The sequence below is a fragment of the Hemicordylus capensis genome, chromosome 14, assembly GCF_027244095.1.
Source record: "Hemicordylus capensis ecotype Gifberg chromosome 14, rHemCap1.1.pri, whole genome shotgun sequence".
Classification (NCBI taxonomy): Eukaryota; Metazoa; Chordata; class Lepidosauria; order Squamata; family Cordylidae; genus Hemicordylus; species Hemicordylus capensis.
Genome location: NC_069670.1, coordinates 3,361,378 through 3,385,597, shown reverse-complemented (window position 1 = coordinate 3,385,597; position 24,220 = coordinate 3,361,378). Strand labels below are relative to the sequence as shown.

At 48.4% G+C, this 24,220-nt stretch overlaps 1 protein-coding gene across 4 annotated transcripts in view; it reads left to right on the top strand.

The window, feature by feature from the left end:
- Positions 1-24,220, top strand: part of RORC (RAR related orphan receptor C) — a 93,680-nt gene that overhangs the window by 41,004 nt on the left and 28,456 nt on the right. For all 4 annotated transcript variants that reach the window (XM_053278620.1, XM_053278618.1, XM_053278621.1 and 1 more), the window contains one exon: positions 266-295. In XM_053278620.1, coding sequence (XP_053134595.1) covers positions 277-295 — 19 coding nt within the window. In that variant the 5' untranslated portion in view covers positions 266-276. The remainder of the gene's footprint in view (positions 1-265; positions 296-24,220) is intronic.

Below are 24,220 nucleotides of genomic sequence, written 5' to 3'. Positions count from 1 at the left end.
GTTTCAACTTCTGCAGAAGATTGGTCATCTTAGTTAATAATAATAATAATAATAATAATAATAATAATAATAATAATAATAATAATAATTCGATTTCTATACCACCCTTCCAAAAATGGCTCAGGGCGGTTTACATAGAGAAATAATAAATAAATAAGATGGATCCCTGTCCCCAAAGGGCTCACAATCTAAAAGTTGACGGTTCTTTCAGTTTTGTTTATTGCTTTCTCAAGTGAATTCAACTTTCTCTTTCTTGTTTTTGCAGGGCCTACAGGAATGAAGAAGACACATACGTGTGAGTACACATTTCCCTCTTGTTTTAGTTTGAAAGATCATGGCTTTTTGTGTTTTTTCTGGAGGGTGTTAATTCACAAAATTCCCAGGTGTTTCCCCCCACCTTCTTCTATACCCCTATACCTGGGGGAATACAAGAGACCCCCTTGATAAAGTAGGAATTATTCTGAATTTTTACCGGGATTTGGCATTTTTGATTACCTGGTCTTGTTTCTGAAATGAAACGGATGCCTTTGGGTGTTACCTGGATGAGTCCTTTACGTGTATAGGTGGCAAAAGATTCCAGTTCCTTCCGCATTTGCGATGCTAGAGTGTGCATTCCTAAAACGGCAAAGGAACGCAAGCGTGATATGATTGTACATACAGTTGCATCATCCTTCTTTTTTGGTCCGGTGTCTGTCCACTGCACAGGAAGGTATGGTGCACATCACTAAAACAGCAGCCGTTTTCTTGGCTGAACCAGAATTCAGGAAGGGTGGGGTGGAGCTCGGAACAAAGCATTGGAACAACAAAGGGACAGAAGAGGGGAAATCCTCTCGCCCAAGTGGCGCGTTACCACAATGGCAGTGAACCACTTTGTAAGCGGGTCACTGGTCAGGATTCAGGGGTGTCGTTGTAGTTGAGCAGATGGGTTCAAAGAACCCAGCTCCACTCCCTCCCGACCAGACACTTTTGGGTGTTCAAAGATATACTGCCTCGGAGCATGGAAGTTCCATTACGTGCTTGCAGCTAACAGTCTGCACGCTATTGGTGGTGATGTGCTTTGGGTGGTCTTTTGGCTGGTCGATGATCATCATAAAGGCTGTTCTATCAATAGTCCGTGGATCCTTCTGCCGTGAATTTGTCTAATACCTCCCCCCGCAAAAAGTGGCCGTCTCCTGGTGGTAGTGACAGCCCCATAGTAACCATCGTTCGGTGTAGCGTGATATGCTCTGCCAGGCTTGATGGGACCTAGTTCTCTGCCTCTGTGGGTGGGAAGGTGCAAACTGGGGCGAGGGGTGGTGGGGAGACAATTTCCCCTCTTATTTGGTGCCTGGAACCCGTTCCATTGTGGTGTGACCCCATCCTGCTCTTGTGGCACGCTGTGGAGTGTCATGGGTTTCTAGTCTCTCCTTTGCCTGACACCACGCAGTTGGACTCACTACCTGTCCTCCAGAGCCCGATTCCTGGAAATGCTGCCGCTCGCACCTCTGTCACAGCTCGCAGTGGTGGCTCAGACCGTGAAAAGTGGGTCATGGGAGGGGCTGCACTTCTGGCTCACGCAAGGCAGAGCATCTGCTTTGCGTGCCGGAGATCCCAGGTTCGATCCCTGGCAGCATCTCCAGGTAGGGCTGAGGCAAAGTCCTGCCTGAAACCTTGGAGAGCTGCTGCCAGCCAGAGTAGGCGGTACTGAGCTGGGCCGATTCGGGATAAGGCAGCTTCCTTTGTCCCTAAGATCTCCTGGAGAGGAGGCATCAAGGCCCAGAATCTCGTGGCTCGCAGAGATGCTTCAGAAGCTGCTGCCAGTCTGTGAAGACAATACTGAGCTAGATAGACCAATGGTCTGACTCAGTATATGGCAGCTTCCTATGTTCCTATGTAAACCCTTCTCATCCAAATTCCTCCCGGGGCTTTCAAATTCTGAATGCTTCTCAGCAGAAACGATGCCTTAAAAGTTCCCCATCCCTGTGTGAGAAATTATCCAGTGTTCTACGTACATCTTATATATGTATTATTTCTCTTTGTAAACCACCCTGAGCCATTTTTGGAAGGGTGGTATAGAAATTGAATTATTATTAATAATAATAATGATATTGATAGTAAAATTCAGCCATCCCAGGTCCTTGGGAAGGACTCGATGTCTGGATAAAACAAACCAGTCAATAACACCTGTCTGACTGTGTAAACAAGAAATAATAATATTTCTGAATCTTTCATAAAAAGCCTCATGGGTGTGCAGTTTTCCCAGCAGCTTCTTCCATTTGTTGGTCTCTTTCCCCTTCCCCTCTGTGTCACCGAAGTGGGTGGATGGAACGCTGAATATAAGTGCCCTGCTGGATCAGACCAAAGTCTGTCTCATTCAGCATCTTGTTCCTAACAACTGCCAACCGGGTGCTTCCGGGAAGTCCGCAAGCAGAGCATGAAGGCAACAGCCCTATCCTGGCAAATGATATTCAGAGGTAGACTGCTGCGGAACATGGAGGTTCCGCATTGCCATCACGCCTGCAAAAAACCCCATTTTGGTGGGATTTTACATACAGTGGTATCAAAATTCTTTTGTGTGATGTTTTGCACATGAATGGAACATTGCACAAAAAGGATTGCGATGTAATCATACATATGATCAGCCCAGATTTGTGTTAATGTGGTGTTTCATCCATGTGCCCATGGGCATCAGTAATACCAGTGTGGGGTGCAAATGCACTAAAACCTGAACTAATGTGAGACATTCTCCTGGTTTCATTGGAGTAGAAGAGCACGGGACACGAACAGAGGGCCAAAAAAGGAACTGAATGAGAAGAAAGAGTCATCCCTTTGACCTCTACTGATGGATTACAGATTGAATTGATTGATCAACCTTTTGACTGAGAAATCATTCAATTTAATTTAAGCATGCATCAATACAGGTGACTATAGTCCTGTATATTTTGTTTACATTTCTATCCCACTCTTCCTCCCAGGGGCCCAGACATGGTTATGTTTATCCTCACAACAACCCTGTGAGGTAGGTTAGTCTGAGACTGGCCCAGAGTCACCCCACATGTTTAATGGGGATTTGAACTCGGGTCTCCCTGATGCTGAGACTACCTTTAAGTCTCAGTGTAACATTTCAAAAACACTCTTGCTGATTTCAAAACGAATAGGCTAAAAGTTTAATCAGCTCCTCTGACGAATCCCCTGGTCTGTTGCCAGGTGACCACGCAGAGACGAGCCTTCTCGTTTGCTGCCCCAATCTGGAATGCGCTCCCTGCTGAAATAAGAGCCTCCCCATCTCTGGCAGCTTTTGGGGAAAGATCCTCAAGGCTCCTTTTTTCCCCACCCAAGCTTTTTAACTGGACTGTGGTTTTAAATGGTTTTCAGGTTTTCATTTTGAATCTGTTTTATCCTGTTGTAAACCATCCAGAGACAAAAGTTTGGGGCAGTCTACAGATTGGGGGAATTAATTAATGGATCCCTTTGATAAACCACCTACAATTTTGGTTGACTGATTTGCTAATTATTTTTTAATAATATATTTGTTAAAAAATATTCCAAGGTCATGGGAGAGGTGGTATCTGCCAAGACGGCGTGGGTGCCTGGAATCTGTGAGGGCCATCTGGTCCACACGCCCCACATCGTCCATCCAATACAGTGGTCAAGGTTCAGCAGACAGGTATCTGCGGAGCATGTCGCTTCAGATAACTCGAGCCAGTAAGCCAAGCTGTATTCTTCAGCGGAAAGTTATCTTCCCACTAGAATCTTTAAACAGTTGGGAGGTGGGGGGCATCCGGAGCTATTTGGATCCGGGCCTTAGAGTTTGTGGGTTAGGAGGCTGAACCTAGAGGTGCTCTTATCCCTGGACCTTGGGGCCAAAGTTCAGGGCCTATCCTCTTTAGTCTGTCCTGGGCGGTGTGGTTGCCTGGCGGAGTATGATGATGCTTAATTTGCAGGGGAGGGGGACCTCCAAAGGCCTTTAGGTCCAAGCTCCAGAATTACCTAGCTGCCCCTCTGGGCTGAACACCTGGCTTTCTGTCCCCAGCAACCCAAGTAGTTTATTTTCAAGATTAAGAAACAAGGAGCTGGATTTCCGGCATCCCATCCAGTGGGAAAGATTCAGGGACCAGTAGAGGGCCGAGAGAAAGAGGTGCAAGTGTCCTGGTTTCCAGATACCGGATTTGTCCAATGTCTTTTGCACGGCCCCGCCACCGAGGGTGTGGCGTGTTACAAATGGGGGAATTCTCCGGTTCGAATCCCACTCAACACGAACTGGGAAGGTTGCCTTGGGCAAAGCTTGTTAAGGCAGCCGCAGTTGCTCCATCTGCAACAGGAGAATGATAAAACTGAGCCCTACCTTGCAGGATGGTGGTGGGTATTCAGACAAGGTGACAGGTGAAGTGTTCTGAGCATTTGAAAGTATCCATTAAGTTGGCTTGCTGAAGCTGAACCCAGCCTGCACAGGTGGTGACCGTTCTGAAGAAGCACAGCCAACTTTGGCCAACTTTGGTCAACGGTGTTAGGTGGGATATCTTCGTTTCTCTTTGAATCGTACAAGGCCGAGGCCCCGTATCCTACCTGCACCGGCAGTTTTGGCCTCAGAGCCCTATTCTCGGAGGAGACCCCTCTGGGCCCTTCTATAGTTTGCAAATGGAAACTTTTTTCTCTCTCTCTCTCTTTTCTTTTTCTCTCTTTCTTGTGGCTGATTTTGTTCTTTCTCTCTCTCTCTCTCCACCTCCTGTGGTTTTGGAACTTTCCAGCTCTCTGCCGCCGGCTGTCAGTTTCTCTCGCGCTCCCCAACCCCATCAAAAAGGCAGCCCGCGCTCCTGATTGGCCGACAGGGGTGCCATTCTCAGGCTGAGCTCCGGTCACCTGGACTGCGTGCTCCCCGAAGCTGGCTTGTCTTACAAAGGGGAGCGCTTGTGAGCAGCTGGTGCCCGGAGCCGAGCAGGTGTTGCTGAATCAAACCACCGCGCGACACACACCCCCTCCCGCAAGCCATCAGAGTCATGCGAGGTAGGTAGTTGGGGGGAGATGAAGGCCCACTTTTTGGTGCCACCTGTGCAGGGCTGGGCCTTGGATGAGGCCCCTCAAAAGGCAGGAAAGGACCGAGGTAGTAACGTTCAAGGTGAAGAGGCAGATAGTGGTTGAGGTTATCTCTTCGGAGGCTCCGGATCAAATTTTAGAAAGGCTTCCCTCAGTGCAGAATGCCACCACTTGAAGTTTAGTTTTCAGGAACGCGTTATCCTGGTATATCTACGGGCCGTCGAGCGCAGTTCCCCAAGCGCAGTTCAGAGTGTGGGTCTTTTGCTGTTCAAAGCCCTAAGGAGCTTGCAGCGAGGATACTTCCGGACCGTCTCCCCCCTGTGAACACAGCCCAGCCCGCTCATGAAGATTGGCCAGGAATGACCACCTCTATGCCCCGCCATCCTCAGGGGTTTGGTCGGTGGTGACATGTAAGAGGGCCTTCTCCGTGGTGGCCCCTGGAATGTGACACTGAGTCCCTGTCCTGGGAGATCAATTGGGTTCCCAATATATCATTCGGCACTTAGGGAAGACCCGGTTCTTTCAGCAGGCTGTCCATAAGCGGTTCTTCAGTTTAGCTGACTTGCTAGCTCTCGTTGCTGCTCTTTTCCCCCCCTGCTGCTACTTAGAATTGTTTTTAATTTTGGTTGGTTGTGCTGTATCATTTAAAGGTGGTGCCTTCGGTGAGGTGCCTTGAGTGAGCTAACCTGTTCGTTCTTTCTTTCTTTCTCGGTGGGATTTAGTTAGATTAATCTAGATCCTAGCTTTAGGATCTAGTTAGGTGGGATTTAAAAATAAATCCTAAATACATAAATAAAATCCTAGGTTTGTGTGTAGAGACTATGCTTCGGACACGAGATGATGCGTTTTTTAATTGAAAGGCGGGCATTTCAATAAACTAAAACCCTAGCTTTGCTTATCGATACCATGCTTAGACTCGATTATGTATTTATTTAAAATATTTATACCTCGTGTTTCCGGAAGCACTCAAGGAGGCTTACAGCAATCCACAAAACGATAAGCCCAATCGAAACACACACACAAAACCCCATAGATTACTATCACATACTCAACATGGGGCTGTCCTTGAAACGGCAATCCGTGTGAAATGTTGTGGCACCTGCCACCCCTTTTGACCCACTCTTTGCTCCCCAGCCCTATTCAAAGTGTTGGTTCTGGCTTGCAAAGGCCAACCTGCTTTGGAGCAAGCTGTCAGACGGCCGGGGATGGATTAAGGAGAGCTCCAGTTGTGGGTCCAGTTCAGGGGTGAGACGTGGAGGGTGCCCCACGGAAATCAGCTCTTCTTTTTTTAAAACAACATTTTTTTTTAACATTATGTAGTTCTAAACATCTTCCCCAGTTTATATTTCCACCCCCATTCCTCCCTGCAAACCAGCCTTTGCGCTGGCTTTGGGTGAGGTAAGAAAAGAAAGGAGAGAGAGAGAAAGAGAAAGGAGAAGAAGAGTATGTTTGGGGGCAAGGATTCTGGCGGGCGGTTACTGCGCCTATTAATTTAGTGATGGATTCATTGCTTGCACTGAAGGACCTGGATGCCGTACTAGGGTATGTCTCAGCTGGTTTGGGGACTAAAAAAAGTTAAAGTACCGCTGCGGCAGTGGGAAACTCCCCCTCCTCAAAGTAAAAAAAAAGCCCGACAAATGGTCAGAAATCTGGGACAACTGCCTAGCGTTATTCTTAGAATACGAATCCTCCTGCTTTACGCACATCTGTAGTTGCAAAGGTGTGTGTGTGTGTGTGTGTGTGTGCCTTTTCCTTTTTCTCCTTCCCCTCCGTCGATTCTGCTTTCTCTGTAGCCGCTCTGAGGCGGCGGAATCCGCTAGCTATTCTAGAACTTGCATGTGCAGAGTCAAACCAGATGTGCTCGGTTTCACTGGTGCTTACGTATCGCTTATTTCCCCCCCCCCCTTTGTTGAAGCAGCCATGGGGAGTCTATCCGGACCGCGAGGAGGGGGTCTTTAACCCCCTTATGCTATAGTCCTGACCCCCAAAATACCATCTCCTGCAGCCATTTGTCGGGTAGAGTTGTGCAGTTAACCGTGCGGCTCTACCTGTTGGATGGCCAGGCTGAAGGCAGCACTAACGCTGGGGCAGGGTGGGGGGGATGAGGAGCAAACAGAGCTCTGGGGAGGAGAGGTTGCTCTGCCCTCTCTGGTGCCCCACTTCCGGCCTGTTAGGACTAGCCACTCTGGGTGGAAATGCATCACGTTTAGCGGCAGCTTCAAGAGGGCAGTTTCCCCTCAGGACTGCGACGCAAGGGGCAAGTTGTTACCGCTCGATGTCCCCTCTCTGCGCATCGTGGTCCAGATCCTGCTTGGGGGTCCGCCCCCCTCACCATGGCTGCCATTTCTGCGAAGCAAATGGGCCGTCGTGTCCGGCGTTGAGAGACCCTCGTCTTGTGTAGGGACCCGTTTGGTCTCTGGTTCCCACCTCTTGATCCGTTTTTCCACTCGGCTTGATATTCTTGCTGCTGACTCAGTTTAACTGGTGGTTCAGAATATTGCATGAATTCATTGAATACGAATTGTCTCGCATTGGTTTCACTGGGTGCCCTGAGGCCCTTTCTTGAGCGAACAGCAAAATATACAGGAAGCATCCAGTGCAAAGGCAACGAGAAAGACCGAGTCTTAAGATGCTGGAAGTCGTATGCGAGCTTCTTTATTGATGCACATTAATGTGCCCGACATGTTTCCGCCATAACTTTTCTTCGGGGGCCTTTCTAAAATATACAGATATAAATCCGCTTCGTCAAATCTCCAAGGACAACCAATGAAAACACCTAACAAAACCTTGCAGAAATGTCTGCAAGCACATCATTATCATATGTTTGCCTGCAAGGTTTTGTTACGTGTTTTAACTGGCTGTGTTAAAACCGTTAAAAGATTTTAACAGTTTGAGATTTCACGCGGCGGATTTATATTTGTCTGTTTTAGAAATGCCTCCAAATAAAGCTCGAGGCTGAAACGCCTCGGGCCCGTTGATGGTGCCTCAATAAAGAAGCTCGCATACGATTTCCAGCATGACTCGCTCTTGCTCACTCCTTTTTTGAGAGACGAAGATGTGGGATCCCAGATTGAATTCTAATACGTGTCTGAGCAAAGCCATGACTAATTGAGAGAGAGAGACTTTGGGGTTGAAACAGCAACTCCACACACAGCCGCCGGAGAGAGAAGCCAATTCCGTACTGGGGATTAAGAAGGGACTTAAAATTAAAATTGCAGCCTTGCGGGTTTTGCCTCTCAGACGTCCCTATGCCTCCACCACAGTGTGTCCACTTCTGGTGGCCGCCTCTCGAAAAAGAGATGATGAGCTGGGAACGGTGCAGAAGAGGGCAACCAAAATGATCAGGCGGCCGGGATACCTTCTCTGTGAGTAGAAGGTGAAGCCTTTGGGGCTTAATAATTTAGCGGGGGGAGATAGATAAGGGTTGGGGCAGGGGGTATGAGAGAAGCTTATAAGCTTATGTCCAGCATGGGGGATGAGGGCAGAGAAGCTTTTCTCCCCTTTCTCATAACACTAGCATTTAGGATTATTCGGTGAAATTGGCTGGCAGACAGAAGAGAGCCCTCCTTCACTCGGCATAGAAGTCACGTATGGCATTCACTGGCGATGACCCCCTGCCTTGGATTCCTTGAAAAGGGGAGTGGTCAGATTCATAGAGGGCTGTTGGTCATGGTAGCGTAGTGGAACCTCCAGATTCAGTGGCAGTCTGCCTCTGAACACCAATTGTTGAGGGCGTAACAGCGGAAGAGGGCTGTGGCTTACGTGTATGGTCTGATCCAGTGGGGTGCCTGTTCCCATGTCTCTTGCCCGTAATTTGTATGCTGCACCCTTAAAAGGGAAAGGGAAAATGTGAAATTCTTTCTCTCTAGCAATAGGCAGTATAATCCTAAATGCGGATATTATGAGAAAGGGCCAAAGCTTCTCTGCCCACTTCCCCCAAAGGGACATAAGCTTCTCTCATGCCCCCCCCCCCGACCCTTATTTACCCCACCCCTTCAATTATTGAGCATCAATGTGTGCAAGTGTTTAAATCCAATCATGCTTGTGTTGCTTCTCTTCCTTTCAACAGGGCTAGCAGTACCTGCCAGGTTATGCTCTCTGTAAAGTGGCCAGGGCGGGTCTGATTTCTCTATCCTGGGCATTAAGGGGTCTCCAGCCAGCTTTGCTGGGGTTCCAGTTCTTTCAGAGTCTTGGGCTTGGAGTTTTCATGGGGAGCCCAGCCTGCTGGGTAGGAAACTACCATTGACAGGCGGGAGGTCTGCTGGTTTCCTTTTTATATTATTATTTATATCCCCATCGGTGGGCATGGCACATGAACACATAAAGATAAGATGGCAGGTCCCTGCCCCAAGGGCCTTACAATTTAGAATTCGACACTGGAAAGACAACAGGAGGAGTGGAGAGAATGAGAGGTGAATGTGCTGGGGGGGGGGCGCTTTCCAGCAAAAGAGGTCCCTGCCCCAAAGGGCTTGCAATCTGTAATCCAGCTTGGGGGGAAACAGATAAATAGAGGAAATAGGGAAGGGCCATCAACAAATAGAGAAAATAGGTGCTTGTTTCCATTGCACCTACTTCGGCTTAGATCCAAGCCGGGGGGGGGGGGGGGGACGAAAGAAAATGTTGACTGTTAATAATGCGAGTTTCAATATTCATCATCATAATACCAGCTGAACTTGCAAAGTTGTTGTTAGGACATGGATTGCTTTGAACACCCTTGGCTGTAAATAAATACAGACATAAATTGAAGTCACACCAGCTTTGCCCGCAGAAGTTCTCCACTTTCACTCTTTGACGCCGGGTCACTTTGACGGTGGAACCGGTTACCTGGCCGGGCGGGCGGGCGGTGTTCTGGTTGAACAATCTCTGGGATCTAGGCAGGGACCGTCCACTCTGCCTGGGACCTTGGCAAGCTGCTGCCTGTCAGAGTAGACAGTACTGGGCAGGATGGGCCAAGGGTCAGACAGTAAAAGACACCACCTTCTTCTTCCTATTATTTCTTGTTTACACAGTCAGGCAGGTGTCATTGACTGGTTTGTTTTATCCAGACATCGAGTCCTTCCCAAGGACCTGGGATGCCAGAATTTTATTATCAATATTGTTGTTGTTATTATTATAGATATCGTCGCAGAATAGAGGCTGTTCCCAGTAAAGCTGCTTTTTGTCATTGGCTGATGGTGATTTCTGTGGCCCTGATGGTGTGGAGGTGCTCTTCAAGGTCTTTTGGAACTGCACTCAGGGCGCCAATGACCACTGGGATTATTTGGGTCTTTTTCTGCCACAGCCTTTCAATTTGTAGATCTTTATATTTTGTGATTTTTTTTCTATTTCTTTTTCTTGGATTCTGCTATCCCCTGGTATTGCTGTGTCAATTATTTTCACTTGTTTTTCTTTCTTCTCGACTACAGTTATATCTGGTGTATTGTGTGGCAGATGTTTGTTTGTAGTCGGAAGTCCCATAATATTTTTGCATCTTCATTCTCTTCAACTTTTTCCATTTTATGGTCCCACCCATTTTGGGCTACAGGTAGCTTGTATTTTTTGCAGATGTTCCAGTGTATCATCCCTGCTACCTTGTCATGCCTTTGTTTATAGTCAGTCTGTGTGATCTTTTTACACCAGCTGGTTACCTGGTCCACGGTTTCATCTGCTTCTTTACAAAGGCGGCACTTGCTGTTTGTTGTGGACTTTTCGACTTTTGCTCTTATTGCATTTGTTCTTAGTGCCTGTTCTTGCGCAGCCAGTATTAAACCCTCTGTTTCTTTCTTCAAGTTGCCATTCTTAAGCCATTGCCAGGTCTTGGTGATGTTTGATTTTCTAGTTATATTGTGCAAATATTGACCATGCAGGGGCTTATTTCTCCATTTTTCTGCTCGGTTCTTGACTTGTTCTTTCTTGTTGGCCTGCTTTGTTTCATTGGTGTTGAATAGTTTCTCGTTATTGACCATCTTAAGTGCATCTTCTTCACTGTCCTTTATATAAAAGACACCACCTTCTTCTTCCTATGATGATGATGATTATTATTATTATTCTGCCCATTCTGCTGATGGGGATCTGAGGATGCTGAGAGAAAGTGAGAATGGCTACAATCCTGTGCAGGTTTACATGGGAGTAAGGCCGCTTCTGAGTAAGCACGCATGAGAGAAGGTTAAACTCTTCAGCCAATCCTGATCAAAGCACCATGGGCCTCTGATGAATTGCGTACCACAACCGTGAATTTCCGAATTCCGTGCCAGTGTGAGGTTTGCCTGCCCCCCCCTCTCATTTTCTTTAAATGTCTGGGGCAGCCCCTTGATTCCCCCCTGCTTCTGCCTGCCTTTGATCTCACACGGAGGTGAGAGCTGTGTGAAGAACTTCAGCCCACATTCGAGCTGACAGTGTTTCCAAAGCCACCTATTCTGTAATGGCCTTGTTCTCCTGACACATCAGACCTCCCCGTCTGCCTTTTCCAGAAGAGTCCTGCTTCTTGTATGCCTGGTGAATTTATCACACATGCACCTTCTCCTACATCCAGGGTGGATTTTAAATTGACTCTATCACAGTGCAGGAGAAACAGGTCTCCACCTAAATGGACCCGGAAAAAACCCCAGCAGGCTGGTTACCGTAAGCCTCATGACATCCTTTTAGCTGGGGATGTGGTGGCTGGGTTTTGCGTCTGGATTCTTTTATTCCTTTTTCACTCCCACTTGGGCTGGGGAGAGAGAAGCCTTTTCCAAAGGCCGTTGAAGGTGCAAGGGAGGTGCCCAGAGGACAGTTTGTTATGGGGCGGCTGACCAACCTTATCATTGTATTTACTTGCAACCAAGATTAGGTTTCCCTCCCCGACCAGGGTTTTGGTATTAGAAACTGGGAGTCCCTTTTGGGTAAATGCAAGTATGATCTGTATTTAATTTCTTCTTTTTAAGGGGCCGTCTTTGATTCAGGTAAAAATGGTGGTGGGTAGTAGTACTGTTGGCCGTGGTGGACACTCTCTCGTCCCAGCACTATCTCTGGCCGAACTCGAGAAGATTTCCCCCACTGCTTCCAAAAAACGATAAGATGCAAGGGTAGCTTTTTCGTACCATCTTTCCGGATTCACCCCCCTCCCAAGAAACTGACTGTCTATTTTCCAGCCTTGACTGCCTGTAATCTCTGGCTTTTATCTTCTGGAGGCAGACTGCTATCTGTTTTCTTCTTTCTTCTTCTTTCCTTTTCTTTCTTTCTTTCTTTCTTTCTCTCTCTCTCTCTCTCTCTCTCTCTCTCTCTCTCTCTCTCTTTCCCATTCCTCCCGGCAATTGCATCACCACGGCCAAATCTTTGCTCAATAGCACTGTAATTCCAACGAACCCTGCAACTCAGGATCCAGTTGGCCCTCTTGTAATCTATGGTTTTGGCCTGTAGGAGGTGGTCGGCCCATTTCCAAAGTGAGTGTTTTTTTCTCTTGATTCTCCAGAGCCATTTTTTCACCCAGAAGGGTTGACCTCAAGTTCGAAGTTGCCCTCGAAAACTGATGCAAAAAGTGGATTTTTAAACCACTTTTTAAACCCCAGATATAAACTGGGCCACGCTCTGATGTGCAATGAAAAACCCAAATTGTGTGTGAAGTGCTCCCCGATAGGGACTTCAGGGTAAATTTGGCCGATATGTGAACGCACCCCCTCCATTCCGGAGGAGAAGTGAGCTAAAAGCCCCGTGTGGACAATGCCCTGTTGCGTAAGGACAACCCTAGTTTGGGAAGGAGGGTGCACTTGCCAGTATTGGGAAAAGAGAGAACTCCTCTGGGTCTTAATATCCTGATTAGACCTGCAAATGTCAATTGATCCGATAGATTAATCGATTTTAGCACACACACCCTTTTTAATAAACTAAGAAATCATCCCTGATTAATTAGGCAACACTTCTCCCCCCCTCTCTCCACAGCTCTTTTGAAAATCATTCCTTGAATAAACTACAGATGGTAGGAGCTCTCTTAGGAAGAGGCATTCTTTCTTCATTCTCTCTTACGAGGGAATGCGTCTTCTGTGACTGGGCCTGCCACAACTATGCACCATCTCAAAATGGAGGAGGGGAGTTTTATTCTCTCTTCAATCCTATCTTGTTTGCCACAGGCAAATCAGATCCATTGGTTGAGCAAACAACTGGAAAATGTGTGTCACTGATCGGCTAAACTCTTTGGAAGTGGGTGATGGCCCCCATCTTGATCCCAAGCATGTCTTCGTGGAAACGGAATTGCAGGTCCTCCCAGTGTGTGTATGTGTGGCTCCTGGGAATGCAGGGGGTAATTGGCTCCGCCCACTGAGGCGCCATTTTGCATCTTGTGCCAGATCTTGGGGTTCCAGGAAAAAACACTGTGAGTGGTTCTCGGATCTACAGGTGTTGTAGTGGCTCCTGAAGTCGAACAACATTTGGGGGGGGACCCAAGTTTGAGGAAACCCTGCTGTGGAACTTGCAAGCCTACAGATGTCTACTATCTTAGCCTTGAAGATATCTAATATGGACCCCTGCAGGTACCTTCTAATATCTAAAAACAAATATATATATTTAATAGTCCTCATAATTAAGGCCAGTAGCTTGAATTCATGGCATTCCTTACTTATTCTATGTATTTTTCTAACCTCTGTAAATGTTTTTTTTTAATTGTTGCAAAGTGTGTGTTCCTAGTCTTGTCAAAAGGGTGAAACTGAAAATCAGAAGATAGCAGTTTATCTTAGGTAGCACTGTTTAGCAAATGTCATGTCCCAGGCAAGCTTATGTTTATAATAGCTGAAACTTCGACCAATCACTTCCTTTATTACAGTCCTTGAGCAGTATTAACGTAATATGCATTGTACACCATACTCCTCAAACCATGCACCTTAATAGCAAATAAGCCACGATATTAAATCCCATGCCTAATTAATTATCTGATTAATTGTGAATCGAAATTTGCAGACGGATTTGCAGGGCAACAAAGCAAAACAGCCACATTGAACGAGAGTGTTAAATGACTAGTCAGACAGTAAATATAAAATGCCATCACCGGGCGGCTTACTTAAAAGCAGAAATATCAAAGAAAGCTGCAAATCCTGATAAAATCTACAATAATACATGACCTATATTTTCAATATCATTTATTCCACAAAGACAGAATTTTTCACAAGAAGGCCTTTTCTTAAATCTGCCCTCTATTTCCCCCTGCTAACTGAGCAAAGAGACACCTTTCAAAAGGGGTGATTCTCTTTATTTAGCAGGGGGAGAGCAACTGGCCCTATCCATCCCCAGCAAAGCCATCCCTCAAGTGGCTGTAGCTGGTGTCTGTCATGTTATTTGTATCTATGTAAATCGCTGTGGGGACTTCTGTTGAAAAGCAGTATATAAATATTTGTCATATTTGTATAATAGCAGACAGGAGCATATCAAAGCAGCCCAGGGTAAATGCCCTATAATATTTAGATAATGCTAGTCCTCGTGAAGATTGAAGGGAGGGGGTTCAAAAGAAAGTAGCGTGTGGTTTCATTTTGTTGTCTTCCTGGACAAGCTGAAATGTATAGCAGAGAAAACACACACCTTTAAACTGTAAGGTTCTAGTCCTCATGACGGCTGGTGAGAGGGCGAAAGCAAATGTAAAAGAGCATCTCATGCATTGTCTCGTTGCATCCACTAAGATGGATTTAGAGGTTACAGGGTTCCCCCCAAAAAACTGCGCTTGGGATGAGGCTCTGGGGAAATCTCTTCCTAGCAATTCACTTTTTAATTTTATTCCCTTTGGCTTAAATTTCCCGCAAGGACATCCAGAAATGGGGGGGGGACCCCAATTGCCTGGTGATCTCTGTCTAACTGCGCCCAGGGTGAACCTTCGCTGCAAAGCGATCTGATGTGAAAGCCGCGCTCCAAGGCTCCGAAAGGGTGTTGTTCTCTTCACATTTGGTATCAATGCCTGGTAACCTCTGCATTTGTGAAACGGGAGTCATCTGACAATCTTCTGCGTTATTTTTGTCCCTGCTTCTTGCGCCGAGGTTAGAATAGATTGCTTTCCGTTGTTTTCTGGCAGAGGGGTGGTGGAAATCTCCTCCTGGGCTAATGCATCGTTCAGAGCTGGGTGATACGGATCTGAAGTTTGCAGATGCTGTGGCAGATCTCACTCTGAGATTTTATTCTGATTTTATATTAGCAGGGTGTGTGTGTGTGTGTGTGTGTGAGTCCCGTTCCCCCCCCCCCCCGCCTTGCCTGTGGGAATAACAAAGCATACCTGTGGCTGGTCCAATTGAGAACTGCTTCATGTTACAATTAAATGTAAGTCCTGATTCCTATGTCCTGATTTCTCTTTGTAAATCTTAGTCGTGGGGATCTGGATTAGGATCATGATGGTGAGAATGTGGACAGCCCCTTCACGGCTCTTTGAATGTGCCAAAATGTATCTTACATACTTATCTTATCTTATATACGGTGTTCCCTGCGACATCAGTGGAGGGAGAAAAAGGTGGGCAGAGTCGACCCATGGATGGCTGCGTGGATGCACACCATAGCAATACAGAGGGACGGTCTGTCCTCCTGTACTGCCCAGCTGCAACACACATTTGCACCGAAAAACTGCACATGCTACTGGCCATGGCAATGTGTTTTGGGCGTCCCTTTCCAGGTGCGGTGCAAAGGGAGTTAGCCAATACCTCCCCATGGGCACAGGCAACTACTTTCTCGTAACTTTTCCTATACCAACCGCTTCAAGGACTTGGGGGGGTTAGAAACTAGTATATAAATACTTTCAATAATGATTTAGTTCACTAGCAAAGGCCTGTGCTGTTAATTGTGTGGATGAATTGCGACAACGCCGAATAGTTCTATACCCAACCAAAGTTCCCAAAGTGGTTTACAGAGAGGGAGAGGGAGGGAGAGAGAGAGAGAGAGAGAGGGTCCCTTGCCCCCAAAGGGCTCACAATCTAAAAAAGAAACATAGGATAGACACCAGCAACAGCCACTGCTGTGCTGTGGATGGATGGGGTGCTGAATTAGTGCTTGTGCCCCTAATTTTTCTCTCCCCCCCACCTTCAAAATTTTGTGATTTAAAAAAAAACTATTTCCAGAGACAAATCTCCTGGGTTGGGTTTGTCCTCGGAGATCTCACAATCTTGAGACACACGGCACTCCCTCCTGCCGAATCTGACCACCGTGGTCAGCACTGAAGAAGACAGCATGGTCTGCAGGGCCCGTCCAGGGTTTCAGACACGTTTCCGAAACCCCGGGGATGAACATAGGAGCTTCTGAGTTACGGCCCCTCCCATCCTAACAGTTTACATTGGGGAGCCCATCTTTGAAGACCAGGTTGCTGCGAGTGTTAGTTGATAAAACCGGGGCGGCGGAGGGGTGGGAGGGAGATTGCTGGCTTCTGTGACCGTTCATACTGGGTGACCGTTCATACTGGGTGACCGTTCATACTGGGTGACCGTTCATACTGGGTGGTGTCGCCCAAAATGCAGGGACTGGGTGTCCTGTTCCTCGGGCTGAACGAGCCTATCCAGCGGCCTGTCCCCCTGGCTTTGGAGACAATGTCCCATCAGCGTGGCCCTTGGCTGGGGTCCCTGCCTTTTGCAGAGGGCTCCTCGGGGAAGGAAGGAGGCAGGCGGGCAGTGGGTTAGGACTCAAATCCCGGGGGGGGGGGGGCCACCACCAGAAGGATGTGGCACATTAGCAGATTGAGATGTTGAGCGCCGGAGGAGGAAATTGCAGATCTAATATGTGTTTTTCCTTGGGGGCCCCCGTGACGGAGCAGTTCTGTGGCTTCGTTTCCCACGCAGCCTTTATTTTATTGTTAAATTTATACCCCGCCTTTCGTTAAGAAAATCCCAAGGCGGCTCACAATAAAATTTAAAAGAACAAGATTATAAAACAAGACACGTTAAAACACTGAGCTAAAAATATATATAAACAAATCTGATTTTTTAAAAAATGAATGAAAACACAAGCATAAAAACAGTACAAAGTACAAGAAGCAGCAGCAGAGACAATCCATGAAAGCCTGGGTAAAAAGCCCCGATTTGACAGGCTTTCTCACCTTCTCTCTTTCTCTGCTTTCCCGGTTCCCCATCTGCCCCCTCCTCCCTGCAAGGAGACCCGTCACAATCCCTCTCTCTCTCTCTCTCTTTCGGAAATGCTATCCAGTGCCTTGTGGCGCCTGGAAGGCGAGCAGGTTTATTGTGGCAGAAGGTTCCGGGGTTCAAGCCCAGGGGACGTCACAAGGGGCCAGAGTCAGGCCATCTTGTTCAGGGTTGCCTGCGCTGACCGGCAGCAACTTTCCAAGGGTGCCCAGCTGGGGTCTTTTCCCAGCCCGACTTTCCCCCGGGCTGCCATGGAGAGAGCCTGGGACTTGCTCCGTGCAAAGCTGGTGCCCCTGCTGCTCAGCTGTGGCCTCTATCCCTCACTTCATCTGATCGTGCATGGTACGCAATTGGCCTAGATCTGTGTAGTGAGAGAGAGGGCCTTCGTCTCATTCAGTCCTAAATGAGTAAATACAACTTGCCCATTTTGTGTTTTGGGCCCCCCCCCATCCACTTGCATCTTAAGGTACACTGGCTCTGAACCTGGAGGTTCTATTCCAAATTGCAAAAAAACCTCATGCTTTCTCCAGCTCCCTGAGATGGTGGCCATCCCTGCATCTTGTGGCAGTGAGTTCCGTTAATTATGTAGTAGTTGAAAGCAACATGAACCCTGTTGTTTATCCCAGCAGCTAATTTCTGTCGGGTATACTGCCTCGAACATGGAATTTGCATTTCGCTGCCATGGTTATTTGACCTGGCCCTGATATTGTTTGTGAATTTTAAAATGTTTTAGAAAGCCGTCTAAGCTAGTGGCCATCACCATATCTTGTGGCAGTGAGTTCCGTGGGCTATGTAGTACTTTTCATTTTGTCTACCTTGAACTCACAGCTCATCATTGTTGGCAGATATCCTAGAGTTCTAATAGTGTATAAATCAAAAATTTACTCTCGCCTTAACTGCTTTCTCCTCCCTAAAATTAAAAAGCTCCAGCCTGGGAACTTTCATATCAACCTTGGAGGCCACAGTCCACCCTTTCCTGCAAAATAGAGGCTCCCTGGGTTTTTATATCAAGCTTCGAGAGTCCCATAGTTATTCTTTTGCCTTGGGCAATTAACGTTGCCAACTTTTTCACTGGCTCCTGCTTCTGTGCCTTCAACAGTAGCTTGATCAGCAGAGAGCAGCACAATTTAAAGTGCATCCCCATGTCCTCCAAAGCTTTATCCACATCCAGTGGCTGTTAAAGACACAGGAGCTTGCGCTGCCTTGCCAAGTGGTGGTTATGAAATGAAAGAGTCACCAGACGTGCAGGTGGATGGGAAGCTTGTGCCGATTTCTATCTCGTTCAGCTGGTTCAATCGTGGCTTTGAACCCCACAATTATCCCACGAAGGTGGACTCATTTAGCAAGTCAACTTTCTGTCACAGGGTCGGGGTGTGGGGGGAAGGGTGCAGAACAGGGCAATTAAAAATGATCACAGAGCACCTTCCCACGAGAAGGGTTTTTTGTTTGTTTGTTCTGGTCAGGCGGTGGGGACACACGCTATGGGGTGAGACTTAGAGAGGCTTATCAGAAACTGGATATCTCTCTCTCTCTCTCTCTCTCTCTCTCTCTCTCTCTCTCTCTCTGATATAACGTTAGAACTTGGGACTATCCAGTGAAACTGGATGGCAGGAGAGAGAGGATGAACGAGAGAGAGAGTACTTTGTGACGCAGTCCAATCCATAGTGGACTATGGAACTCCGTGCCACAAGATAGCCTGGATGCTGCTTTCAGAGCGACTTGGTCAAAATGATGGAGAATAGGCCTATGTTTGGGTAGTTAGATAGGCTACTGGGAATATTTGGCTGCTGCAAAACCAGCGTGTGTGTGTGTGTGTGTGTGTGTTCTTTGTTTCCCACCCCGTAACCTGTGTCTCGCTTTCCCACCAAACTGTGATTCAGCTTTTCAGCCGCCCACCCTCAGCAGAAGTTCACTGTTTAAAAAAACACACAATATTGCGGGAGGCTCAAGAGCGACACAAGTCCCCCCTCTCTCTCTCCCCACCGCCCCACGCCCCATTGCGCACGACCACGGGGGGGGGGGGCCTTGTCGGTTTCAGGTGGGGATGCTCCTTTGCTTGAGTTTTCCAAGCACCCAGACAGCTGACGAAGCCTCTTCTGTTGGTGGGAACGGGGGGGGGTCCCCATTCCAGACGCCGCCATGTGCTGTTTTCGGTTTGATTCATGTGGGGAAAGTGTCAACGGATCACCCCTCACCTACGCTGCGGCCACCCCGCCCCACCCACCCCAGTGCTTGCGAGCAGGGAAAGGAAGAGGGGAGTGGGCGGGGGGGGGGCAAACCCGAATCCTCTCCAATCACACAGATGCTAAATTCTGGTCCTGCAGTGCAGGTCTTTCTTTCTTTCTTTTTTTGCTCACAGGTGCTCTTTTGGAAAGGAGAAAGCGCACGCACGTTGGGTGCCATGTCGAATGTGTGGGTTTGCAGGTCTGTGTGCAGCACCGGGGGGGGGGGGAGATGCGATGATCGCAAGTCGTGCCTGAGAACCTCAAAAGCGAGGGGCTGGGTTTGAGGCTCTTCCTGGAAGGTGTTTTGAATCTGGACTTTGCAGAGTTTGGGGGCGGAGGGGAGAGGTGTTGTGGTTACTCAGCGGTGAGAGGGGGACGGGGGCTCTGGGAGGGCTGGTGGCCAGGAAGGGGGGGCTGTCGTGGGATCCCTCTCCCGGGCGGGGAAGTAGTCCGTTTTTATTACAGCCATTGGCCAGCCAAAAGATTAAAAAAACAGAATAACAAATATAACGAATATACACAAATAGTGGCTGATAATGACCCACAATAAAACAGTATACAAGCATCCAGGATAGATGACTTTAAAAACAGTAAAACAACACCTAAAATTGAGACCTTAATCTCATAGCAAGGGGAAGTACACCGTGGCTGGACCAGGCAGGAGTTCTCAAAGGGACTGATTGTCTCGTCTCACACTCCTTCTTTTTTAATTCAACGTTTCCATCCCGCTCTTCCTCCATTGAGCCCAGGATGGTGTACATGGCTATGTTTGTCTTCACAACAACCCTGTGAGGTAGGTTAGGTTGAGAGCTACGTGACTGGCCCAGAGTCACCCAGTGAGTTTCATGGCTGAATGGGGATTTGAACTCAGGTCTCCTCGGTCCTAGTCCCAACACTTGAACCACTACACCACGCTGGCTCTTGCAAAGCTTGTGAGCACCACCGGGAGAGAAGAGGAGGCTGCTGGCACCAACCTTCCCTCTTCCCCACACCACCACTCTGGTCCTGAAAGGGGGCTAGCCCCCCACTAGGAGGCAAGACAGCAGTTGGCACCCCACCCCAGGCACTGCAGTTCCTGAAGCAATAGATGGGCGCTTTCCAGATGTGACCCTGCAACGGGGTCACGTCGTAAGAGCATCAGAAGAGCCCTGCTGGATCAGGCCCAAGGAGGCCTATCTAGTCCAGCATCCTGTTCCACACAGTGGCCCACTAGATGCCGCTGGGGAGCCCACAGGCAAGAGGTCTGTGCATGCCCTCTCTCCTGCTGTGACTCCCCTGCAACTGGGACTCAGAGGCATCCTGCCTTTGAGGCTGGAGGTGGCCCATAGCCCTCCGACTAGTAGCCCTTGATAGACCTCTCCTCCATGAAGTTGTCCAAACCCCTCTTAAAGCCATCTAGGTTGTTGGCTGTCACCACATCTTGTGGCAGAGAATTCCACAAGTTGATGATGTGTTGTGTGAAAAAGTACTTCCGTTTGTTGGTCCTCGATTTCCTGGCAATCAATTTCATGGGATGACCCTTGGTTCTAGTGTTAGGTGAGAGGGAGAAGAATTTCTCTCTATCCACTTTCTCCACACCATGCATGATTTTATAGACCTCTCTCATGTCTCCCCGCAGTCGTCTTTTTTCCTAAACTAAAAAGCCCCAGGTGTTGTAGTCTTGCCTCATAAGGAAGGTGCTCCAGTCCCCCGATCATCTTGGTTGCCCTCTTCTGCGCCTTTTCCAGTTCTACAATGTCCTTTTCCAGATGTGGCGACCAGAATTGTACGCAGTACTCCAGGTGTGGCCGCACCATTCAGAAGGGCGCTTCCACACTTCCTGCGTTGTGACACCGCAGTCCTTACGTGGACAGCAGGGTGCCGTTCACATTGCCCAATGCCTTGTTTCGAATTTAATCCCTGCAATATAGAGCTAGGATGCTGTATATCCGGTGTAAGAAAGTTGCTGGGTTTTTTTCTGGTTGTTGGTTTCTGCGAGACAGCTCCCCCTGGTGTTCACATTTTGAATGCGACTTCTTGAACGGAGGCATTTTGCTGCTGTTGAGCAGCTAGTTTGGAAAGCAGCAAGGACAGGTAGCCAGTGGACAGGGGCGGGCTGAACATCGCAGAGGACCAATTCTCGCATGCCGGTCAAATCTCAAGTGCTCCTTCCGATGCAAACCAGGGCGGACCCTGCTTAGCACTTCTGCATCCCAAACACATTTCCCGCCACCCACCCACCCCAAAAGGAGCCAGTTGGTTAAAATACGTGTTCTGCTGGGACTACATTGCGCGTTACATTAAATGCCCTGTGTACACAGGCCACGCTTGCGTTTCAACACAGCATCCCCCCCAATGCAAAAATCGTGATTTATTTTCAGGGACAGAGACCAGAAAATCATAACTGTCTGGGGTAAACAAGGAAACAGTGTCTGGGGTAAACAATGGGGGGGTGCCTGTGTGTGCATGTGCACATGCACAAGCATGCACATGCGCACACACAGAGTCCTGGGCAGTTTATTTTGGACTACAACCCCCATCATCTCCTGCCTTTATCCACTGTGGCCAGGGATGTGGGGAATTGTAGCCCCAAACCGACAAGTGACCCACGGCTGCTTCTGCTTTGTCGGCTTCTGATTGGGCCCCAGCGCCGCTCTTTAGAGTGCTGAGCCCCCCGTGGTGAATTTAGCCCTGGATATCGCGGAAGATCTGGTGGGGCTTCGTCACAGGGCTTGTGCTTCCTTTCACGGCAGAATCTCTTTGTGGCCCAGAATGCTGCCGCTGGGAGGGGGAATGCCCCCCCCCAAGCACCCACAGCCTCTTCTCCCCCTCCCGGCCATGGCAGCTTCTGAAGTGATCCGAGGCCTTGCCGAGATGCAGGCAGTTGCGCCCTGCCTCTCTTAGCGTGGGGTTTGATTTCTTTTGTGTTTCCTGGAAGCCGCAACCCAGCCTCGACTTCTGAAGCGCCAAGAGCCCCGTTCTCCCCCCCAGCCCTGCTGGTGCGTGCCTCCGCTCTCCTTACCGTGACCCTGAGCATGGAGATGTGGGAGGGAGCCGTCAGCTTTGATGGGGAGGGCTGGTTAAACTGCCGTGTCAAGGCTTACCTGGGCTGATTTGGAAATGGCGCGTTCCCTTTGCGGGACGGGGGCGGGGGGAGCCACAAATAGTGGTAGCTGGAGTCTAACCAGCGTTGCTTTTAAGCTGCCCCGGCAGGTAGGTTATACTTGGAGCAGATTTACATGGGGGGATCCACTGCGGTTGGTCACAAATCTTTGGAGCGTTGAGATGCGCATATGCACATCTTGTGCTGCCCTCCGCCAACGCCTGTAGGGATGCTTCCTACCATTCTCACTCGAATTCCTATCAGGATTTTGGAGTTCCGACTGCTAATCCCCTTTCCAAGTCCCACTAGATCAGAGATTCTCCTTCGTTATGTGTTCTTGCCCCAGATTTTGTTCAGAACGCTGGGCGCTTGCAGTTTTGAGGTTGTCCCTTTGGCCTATTCGTTCTGGGTTACCAGTGTGTCCGTGTTCGCTGATGAAACACTCCAAAAATGCAATCTAGGTGTGATTGTCCATGTGATTTCACCAAGATTCAGATATGGTTGCAAAAGGCCGTAAGTTTGTAATGTAGATGCAGACATGAGTGGGCAGTTTTTTTTCTCTAGGGCAGGGTTAGGGTTAGGGCCAACTTGGGCCCGACAGCTATTGTTGGACTACAATTCCAGTCCTCCCCAATCATCGTGGCCAGTAGGGATGATGGGAGTTGTAGTCCAACATCTGCAGGGGGGGCAAAGTTGTGCATCCTCGGGCCCCACCATCTGATGAGATTGTGAGTTTTGGGAGCTGTTGCAGCGACATACAAGACATTGGCCAATGTCTACATGTTCACTGATGAAACACTCCAACAAAGCAATCTGGGTCTGATTGTCCACATGACTCCACCAAGATTCGAATGTGATGTGCATTCCTATATTCAAGAATGCATGTGGGTATTGCTGAAATGCCACCCAGAAAGCGCCCCGATGCAATTGCAGGGCTCATTACTTACCAATTGCTTCTTTGCAGTGTTTCTGTCCGTGCACTTGAGCACACCGGTAGTGTAGAGGGGAAGGAATGCTTTTGCAAAATTTGAAGGAACCAAAGGCAAGAGCAAACTGGGCATGTTCCCCGTCCGGGTTAAGTCTTAGAAACACTCCAAGTTGAAATCAGAACTGAAGAGGAATAGGACATTTAGGATGGTACAAATCAGTAGAGGAATGTAATGAGATTTCTCTCCATCAGAATGGAATAGTTGATTGGCTGTGTGAGTTGTGAAGTTAGCTCTGCAGATTGCAACTGGTTGAACAATTGGGCCCACACTCCGGGGAATTGTAGTCTACTGGAGTCATCTAGCCCCCCTCCCCTTCAGAGAACTACAGTTCCCTGGAGAGAGCCCTACCATCTCCAGCCAGAGGCCTACAAGGATTCCCCACTAGAGAATGCTTGGCACCCTCCCCAAACTACAGTTTCTGGGGTTCTTTGAGAGAAGCCATGGCGTTTAAAGCCGTATAAAACCGATAAATGTTTTTAGCGTAGATGCAAAAGTGGGTGGACGTTTTTTTCTCTAGAGCAGGGCTGCACAACTCTGGCCCTCCAGCTACTGTTGGACTACAATGCCCATCATCTCCAGCCATACAGACCAGTCGTCAGGGATGATGGGGATTGTAGTCCAACCACAGCTGGAAGGCCAGAGTTGTGCAACCCTGCTCTAGAGATTCAAGGACTCCCGCCATCTGCTGAAATTGTGAGCTTGGAAGTTGTGGCCATGACATACAAGATGTAGGCCATGAACCCAACTTGCCTCAGTATGCTGCACCATTCCTTCTGAATTCTCGGCCGATACGAATTCTCGACTGATACAAATTCTCGTATCCGCCGCGTTGAAGGTCGCAGGGTGCCTTTGTTGCTATAGTTA